This window comes from Hibiscus syriacus, unplaced genomic scaffold (assembly GCF_006381635.1).
Source record: "Hibiscus syriacus cultivar Baekdansim isolate YM2019G1 unplaced genomic scaffold, ASM638163v2 tig00110548_pilon, whole genome shotgun sequence".
Lineage (NCBI taxonomy): Eukaryota > Viridiplantae > Streptophyta > Magnoliopsida > Malvales > Malvaceae > Hibiscus > Hibiscus syriacus.
In genome coordinates, this window is record NW_024062775.1 from 4,198,978 (window position 1) to 4,207,777 (window position 8,800).

An 8,800-nucleotide genomic window follows, 5' to 3' on the forward strand; every position below is an offset into this window, starting at 1 on the left:
TGGCTAACAATCAATATATATTATTGATGTATATTTTATACATAATTATTTGAATCTAATATTTTTTTTATAAAAAACATTATCTTTAATCATTTAAACAATTTTCATGAATGTTTTAATGCATAAATCTTATAGATTTATAAATTCATTAAATATAAAAATATATTTTATACGGTTCTTTTTCGGAGATAAATGTAATGGCCTTGGCTTAAACTTTTATGAACATATGTGATTAAGGAAGGAGATCAGAGTCCCTTATTAAGGGTATACTCAGCGATTATTTAGGATTCCTATCTTTTATAGTCTCTACTTTTTTATTATATTTTTTATATTTGAATTATTTAATGTTCTTCAATTCTATTTATTAATTTTATAATTGAAATCCTAAAAAATCTCATTTTTTTACATTTATAATTAATGACCCTAATTTTTTAAATCTCATTTTTTACCTTTATAATTGAGCTTCTAATTCTTTTTAATCTCGCTTTCTATCTTTATAAGTGAGACCCTAATTTTTTCATCTCACTTTTTAACTTTATAATTAAGGCCCCTAAAATTTTCAATCCTACATTTTTACTTATATAATTTAGGCCTCTAATTTTTTCAATCTCACATTTTATCTTTAAAATTGAAGCCCCTAATTTTTTTCAATCTATTTTTTTAAATTTTTAATTTTTAAATCCTTTTAATAGCTTTTAATTATTTTTAATATCGCTTTCTATCTTTATAAGTGAGCCCCTAATTTTTTCATCTCACTTTTTAACTTTATAATTAAGGCCCCTAAATTTTTCAATCTCACATTTTATCTTTAAAATCGAAGCCCCTAATTTTTTTATCTCACTTATTATATTTATAATTTAAGTCCCTAATTTTTTAAATCATACTTTTTACTTTTCTAATTTAAGTCCCTAATTTAATCATTTTTATGATTTATTAATATAATATTAAATTAATGGTTCAAAGTAATAGAATATATTTTAATTTTGTAAGCGCGTATTTTTTTAGTTTCGCTCATACCCCTGAATTGCTAAAAATGTCTAAAATGGCTGTGAATGAGATAATATGTAATTGTCAATAAATAATTTAGGGATTGAAAGCTTTAATTGGATGTTTTTCGTGACATGAGTTTATATGGAAGGCTTAGCATGAACTAATTAATACTATAATATCAAGAATTTATTAAAAGAATATTTATTTATTTGAAAGGAAACAAACTCTCTTTATGAGATTAGAGAAAGGGAATTACAAAAGTTGCCAATATATGGACAATGCTTGATCCTCAAGCAACAATAACTGACCAAATAAATCACCTAAAAACATGCCAATATCCGGCTGATTTGCCAATCATAAATTGTGTTAATTAGCATTAATTCAATTTGAGAATTTTAAGGTAATTTGTCATGAAAGGAAACATGATAAATGCCATTGTTTTGTCTACAAATTAGTTTAACTTCTGTTAACACTAAACCATCCTGTAAGAACAGAACATATCTCGGTCCAACACCAATTCTTTTCTCTTTTTGTCCGCCATTGATATGCCGAAGAACGATAAGCCTCATGCTGCCCTGCTAGCCAGCCCTGGTATGGGCCATCTCATTCCCATCGTGGAGCTTGGGAAACGAATGGCCGCTCACCATGATTTTCATGTCACGATATTTTTTGTTGCAAGTGATCATGGCTCGACAACATTGCTTCTCAAATCACCGACTCTCGAGAATCTCGACATCGTCCCACTCCCATTGGTGGATATCTCGGGCCTTGTCGACCCTAACACACAATTAGTGGAGAAACTGATTGTCATGATGAGGGAGTCGTTGCCAAGCCTCCGGTCTTTGATTGCCGCCATGATGTATCGTCCCTCGGCTTTGATTGTGGACTTGTTCGGAGCCGATGCCTTTGAGATAGCCGAAGAGTTTAAAATGTTTAAGTACGTGTTCAACACCGCGAATGCATGGTGCCTTGCCGTCATATTCCAGTCATCAAGGCTTGACAATAAATTCATCTTGGAACACCATGTTAATGGCCAAAAGCCATTGGAAATTCCCGGCTGCAAATCGCTTTCTTCCGAAGATATCCCCGAATCTTTGCGCAACATTGATTGTAATGATCAACCAGAATTCCATGGAACAAAAATGACAAACTCTCATGGGATCTTGATCAATACCTGGGAAGATCTCGAGTCCTCGACCATTGAAGCACTTAGAGATAACAACTACTTGGGGGGACTTGTTAAGGTTCCAATTTATCCTATCGGTCCACTGGTCAGACAAGATGGAAATCAAGCTTTAGATAAACAAGTGAAACAATGGCTCGACAAGCAACCGATTGAATCAGTCATTTATGTCTCATTTGGCAGCGGGGGTACACTATCAGCAAAACAAATGACCGAATTGGCTTGGGGTTTAGAGCAAAGCCAGCAAAAGTTCATTTGGGTCGTTCGTCCTCCATCAAACAATGCAGTTGGGACCTATTTCACCATAGGGATAGACGATGTGGATGGCACCCCGGATTACTTGCCACAAGGGTTTTTCACTCGAACCAAAGAGACTGGCTTGGTGATACCAATGTGGGCACCTCAAGCACAGATCCTGAGCCATCCATCCGTAGGTGGTTTTTTATCTCATTGTGGATGGAATTCAACTTTAGAGAGCATTATGAATGGGGTGCCCATGATTGCATGGCCGCTTTATGCAGAGCAAAAGATGAACGCTGCGATGCTAATTGAGGATTTTGAGATTGCTGTTCGACCAAAGGTGTCGACGACCGAGGACATTGTGGGGAGGGAGGAGATTGAAAATATGGTGAGGACTATCATGGCAGATAAGGAAGGGCAAGCAATGAGGGACAGAGTCATGGAATTGAAGAATAGTGCAGAAAAGGCTTTGTGCAAGGGGGGGTCCTCTTTCAATTCTTTGTCTCAAATAGCCAAAGATTGCATGCACCACCTCCTACCCTAAATATTATGTTAACATACTCTTACCCATTTACAGAAATTAATTACCTTACAATAAGTTATTTTTTATTTTAAAAAGCAAAATAACAGTATAAATATTTAAAATTACCGTGTCGTTCAGTCTGTTGGCACATAACAACCTATATGTTACAAGTAGTATATCATTTTTGTCCAAAATGCTTGCCCTCGTCTCTTATTTATCTCATTAGATAACAAACACGTGATATGGTTATCTGTAACTAAGAAGAAATCTGTTCTTTCTAAAAAGCAAGCACGAGTAACGAATATTTGAAGCTAAAGTCCTAGACTCCTAGTCAATATAGGTAGTGCTTCCATAAAATAAAATAGCCTAATTGATCTTTGGTTGTTAGATAAATCTTTCATCCTTCAAAAAAATTTGATTTCAGCTAAATTTTTAATTTTTCAAGTAATTTAAAAAAAAATTAAATTCTATGGCGAGGTGAAAGAGCAGATGGAGGCTCGCACCTAACCCCACATTTATTCCAGATCCTCTCGAGATGTTGGCATGTCCGGTTATCTTACACACCACGCGAGGGGAATAAAGTTTGGTCGGAATCGGTTCAATACTCCTCTTATTGAAGTTGAATCAATTTTGCAGGATGATTTGGACATAACCATTGCTTAGCTAGTTTACTGTTTTCACTCCTTTTGTATTCCAAAAAAAAAATTCTGACTTAATTTAAACTCGAATCGAAATTTAAAACCGACCAGATAACTTGAGTTGGCTTGAATAACTCGTATCGAATAACTTGACTTTGAATACCTCAATCTCTAATTGAATATCTGTTGGCGAATTAATTAAACTTTAGTGAATGGAGGAACCGTATCTGCCAAGGAAAATTAATGGGAACACGTCTGGTTAAAGACGAGCAACGGATGCTGCACCCTAACTAATTGGCTGATGGGCCCTTGAATCACACTACCGAAGGACTGATGGGAGTCTAAGGCTGAAAATCTTGACCCGGCGACCATTACCAAAATTAGGTAAACAAGATGGTTGCCCAACACAAGATTGAATGCCACAACAGTGGCCGAGCATTTAGCTGTGGATACCCGAGTCATTATCATTACTACCGCAGTACATTACTGGAAGAAGTGAAATAAGAGGAACTTACAAGGAAGACGATATAAATAGGTAAAACAAAGCATTAGTTAATCCATAAAGATCACATATAAATGTGCACACTAAAATCATTTACAAAATAAGTCTCAATTTTATTCTTAATATAGTACGAAAGCATAGAAAGATGTTAAAAGGGTTCCTTGGGTTTTCTTGAATAGACATATCATGCACTTACAGTTTCAGTAGCTTTCTTTAGCCATTCCATCTCATTTTTATCCATGTAAGTGCAAGAATTTCCCGACATTTCGAATGGTAAGTATTCAACCACTGAATTTCCTCGGGTGCCAAAAGCTAAAGTCAATCAGCTTTATTAGATATGGTACCTGAACATAAGAAAAGCCAATAAAATCCAACATTCAGTTATCTCTGTAAAGAGAGTATGCACGTTAAACCATTGAAGCAAGACCAAAAACAACCTCACGTTCAACATGCCATGAGACGGAAATAAGATGCATACAATCAAGTTAAATCTCACATTCAACATGCCATGTGAGGATACTTCTAAAAAATAGAAATAAAGTATCAACGGAGAGAACATTAATAGTTAAATCTCCCGGTAGTTTATCAATCAAGTTAATCACGTCACCAGTACTTGTAGAGAATCGTAATCCACACCAAATTCGCAAGAACCGAAAAACCTAAAGCATGCATGCACATTTGAAGACAAGATGAATGCCATAAATCACTGCCATTTATGATAATATTATATAAAACTTGATTTTATTTAGCAAATCTGGGTTCCTTTGGGGCAAATAAAACCTGTCCATCGTGCATAGAGTCTTCGAGCTCCGGTCCAAGCCTGTATCGGTTTTCATCCTTGCTACAATCCAATCCCCATTTCTTTCCAATTGCGGCAAGGAATGGATGCACTTTCGGTTAGGCGTTGGCATTGGCAAGAATAGTTTAGATTTTTTTAACTATTTATTTGGTTATCTAATTCTGTATTCCTTAAATTTTTAATATATTTTTTTAAAAGTTTAAAGTAAAAATAAATACTTAAGCTATGATATCCTTTTGTTTTAAGCCCTTGAACTATATTTTGGTCAAACTAAGTACTTAAACTAATATATTTAATCATTTTAAGTCCTATCATTTTTTACTTAGAAAAACGTTTTTTGCCAATAAAATATTGACACTTCACACAAAATTAGGTATTTGTTTTGATAAAAAAAATAGTTTAGGGGTTTGAAGCAAAAAAGAGACATAGTTTAAGGACTTATTTTGACCAAAAAAAGTGTAGATACTTAACGTGGTTACATATAATAGTTTAATACTTATTTTGACCAAACAATAGTTTAAGAACTTAATTTGTATCCATTAATATAAAATCATAAGTCTGTCTTTATAATTGACTGAACAATTAATGTTAGATAGTTTAACTAACTAACAAGCAATTAAGCTGTTATGATTAATTAGGCAGCTATATGAATTAGTTAGTTATTTAGTTGAGTTATATGAAGTTGTATTGGGTTTAATGTAAACTCAACTGATTCATTTAATGAAAACAAAATTCACTTCAATCTATCCTTTATCCATTTTTTTGTTGTTGAAAAGGTTGAAAGCTAACTGCTTGTAACAATCTATCTGGACGTCATCTTCTCGTGTTCGATTATTCCTCTGACTGTTTATGGGGGATGGGTTAAATCCTGTGCATTACTTTGGATAGACCATGCTTGCTTAACCGTACTATCTTTATTCCCACCTCTAAGGATACAACTGAAAGTCACTTTCCAATCTTTTGCTAAGACTTATTATAGTGTTGTAGGGTTAACCGTACTATCTTTATTCCCACCTCTAAGGATACAACTGAAAGTCACTTTCCAATCTTTTGCTAAGACCTTATCTATGTGTTGTAGTAGGGTTAAGTTCCTTTTCTCGACGGATGCTTCTTTCAGTAGGTTCACTGCCTCGGTATTATCAGCTTCTATTAACACCCGTCTTATTCTTGCATTGCAGGCCATTCTAAGTCCCTCTAGGATCCCCCAAACTTCTGCTTCTAGAGTAGAGCAATACCTTATTTTCTTGGCACAACCCTGAATCCATTCGCCTTGACTATTTCGTGTTACTACTCCACAAGCATCTTCTCCTGTGTTGATTCTTCTTGATCTATCAGTATTGACCTTGTACCGGTGGGAGGTTTTCAGTTGGTGATGTTGTTTCGTGTCCTGCTGGTTTAGTAAGTGTAGTCTCATTCGAGTTAGCAATGTCCATGACAATTCTCTTCCCTTTGTCTAAAATCGACTCCCTATAAACCATTTCAGGGGCAAAGAGAATTTTATTCCTACTATCCCACATTGACCATAAGGCGACACCAAAGAAAATATTCCAGTTCAATATGCTCTCTGTAGGAGAATCATTACGTTCTAAATTTTTTACAATCCAAACGTGCATGCCCTTGTTTAGGGATTCTTCAAAGTCATCTAGTTTTATCGTTTGTTTCCATAGCATGATAAATGCTGGACATGTTCGAAAGACATGGTTTACATCTTCGAATGAATCATCGTATGTCACACAGTATGGGCTCACAATAAGTATGGAAGCATGTAAGGTTTTGAAGAGTGGCAGGTAAATCATAGTCATGTTGTCGTGTTGTTATTTTCAATTTGATTTCTGTTAGTTTTAATAATTAATTCATACTGTAATAGCAAAGGAGTTCATGTTTTATAAAAATTTATGAAGAAACAACAGTTCATAGATAAACAAAGGATATTGAATCATATGAAAAAAGAGAATACCAATGAGCTGAAATTTTATTAAATCGGAAACTTTGAGTGACGTACACAGAAAATTATACAAACGAAGAACCCCAATTCTCACATGTAGACATCTACAAGTTTTGATACCAAATCATGTATATCAACTTTTAACTGAACGTAAATTGTCAAGGAATGAAAAAAAAAAGGGATAACATCTTTCATCTCGATGGTAACTAGAAATATGCTGAGAGCGTCATGCTTGAGAAAGCCTCTTGACCATACCAGCCATGTATTTGCCTTGATGCTCGGCCAGGTCGAGCTCGGCTTCGGTAGGCTCCCTTGAGCCATCACCAGCATAGACTCCGGCACCGTACGGTGAGCCTCCATGTATCGAATCCATCTCGAACATACCTGCTCCGAAAGTGTAGCCGATGGGAACAAATATCATTCCGTGGTGTGCCAACTGGGTTATCGCCGTCCAACTGAACCAGAAGGATCAACAAAGCATAAGAAATGTCCGAATGTTGATAAATAAATTCATACATATATAAATACAGAGTACATGTTATGTGGAAGCTTCATTCATTTGCCGCACATTTGTGACGTGTTACTTATACTCGATGGTGAATTTGTCTTGTACTTAATGATTCATATATCTCATGGCCAACAACAAATTCAGGAAAATCAATATGGAAAGGAAAAAGAATTCAAATTGTTACTCAAATTTTGTTATTCTATTATGCAACAGAGAAATTATAATTATAACTTACGCGGTGGTTTCTTGGCCGCCTCCTTGAGTTCCGGTACTAACAAAGAATCCAGCCGGCTTCCCAGCCAGTGTCTGCTCCCTCCAAAGCTGCCCAGTGGAGTCGAAAAACGCCTTCATCTGAGCAGCCATACACCCAAACCTTGTCGGAAACCCAAATAGAAGACCATCCGCCGTCGCTAACTCCGCCGCTGTTAACTCGGGAATCTCGGGGTCTTTAGGCGGCGCCTTCATATGCTCCAGTACGTCATCTGAAAGTGTCTCGGGGATCCGATAAAGAACCGCTTCGACACCTTCGACACCGTTGACTCCTTTCTTCATCCGCTTCGCGAGCTTCTCCACGTGACCATACATGGAGTAAAACACAATGAAGACTTTTAAAGTGGCGGTGACTGATCGGTCCTTCTCTGAATTCACCGTAATGGCGGGAGCTTCTTGGATTTCTTCATCGGCAGCAACGGGCGCAGTGCCAGCGGCGTCTTCGGCGGGGGTCGGGTGTTTTTTCTTGCTCGGGAAACAGCCACCGCCTTTTCCCATGGATGATTACGTGTTAGATTAAATGATAAGAAGATTTTTTTTGTTGGTTTTTAAAGATTTTCGGATCAGAACAAAGAAGATTGAAATATTCCTACGTTTTCCTCTAATTCAAAGTTCAATGTTCAATGTTCAAACAAAGGAAAATGAAAAATGTTTGTTTTGTATTTTGGGTGGGTGTAGAGAAAAAAAAGTTAACTACAGGGTTGATCACTTATCTTTTATTTTTGTCCAATTTTGGTCACTGATTTCAAAATTCATAAGATATGGTCACTTACGTTTTTATTTAATTAAGATACGGTCACCTTAAGCTAACTGCCATTAACAGCAGTTAAATATTTTGATATATTCACACATTTGATACATGTTATTTACATATTCTCTCAATTTAGTCATACTTTTAATAAATTATATATTTTTAAATGAAAATGAAAATAAAATATTTTTTAAATTAAATTAATAATAAAATATATTTAATAAGTTGATATAAAAATAGTTTAAGTTAATATATATGAAATTATATTATATATAATTCGGGTCATGGGTACCCGGTTTATAATTTTTTAATTTTATTTTTAAATTATATTATTTAAAACAATTATATAAAAATTCTAAAATTTAAAATTCTATAATATATATAAGGGTTAACTACACGGTTGGATAATAAAATAATTTAACTTTTGGTAAGTAAAAATATTGATCAAGTG

The 8,800-nt window shown here is 34.9% G+C and overlaps 2 protein-coding genes across 2 annotated transcripts; one reads left to right on the top strand and one right to left on the bottom strand.

Annotated features, from left to right (window-relative positions):
• Positions 1-1,534: 1,534 nt before the first annotated feature.
• On the top strand, positions 1,535-2,957 carry LOC120130619 (UDP-glycosyltransferase 72E1-like). The gene has a single exon (XM_039147827.1). The coding sequence runs from the start codon at positions 1,536-1,538 to the stop codon at positions 2,955-2,957; it is 1,422 nt and encodes a 473-aa protein (XP_039003758.1). The 5' UTR covers position 1,535.
• A 3,861-nt stretch (positions 2,958-6,818) lies between these two features.
• Positions 6,819-8,205, bottom strand: LOC120130723 (probable NAD(P)H dehydrogenase (quinone) FQR1-like 2). The gene is made up of 2 exons (XM_039147893.1): positions 7,564-8,205; positions 6,819-7,275 (listed from the first exon to the last, which is right to left on the bottom strand). Exons 1-2 carry the CDS (start codon positions 8,094-8,096, stop codon positions 7,047-7,049), a joined length of 762 nt encoding a protein of 253 aa, XP_039003824.1. The 5' UTR covers positions 8,097-8,205; the 3' UTR covers positions 6,819-7,046.
• Between the last annotated feature and the right edge of the window lie 595 nt (positions 8,206-8,800).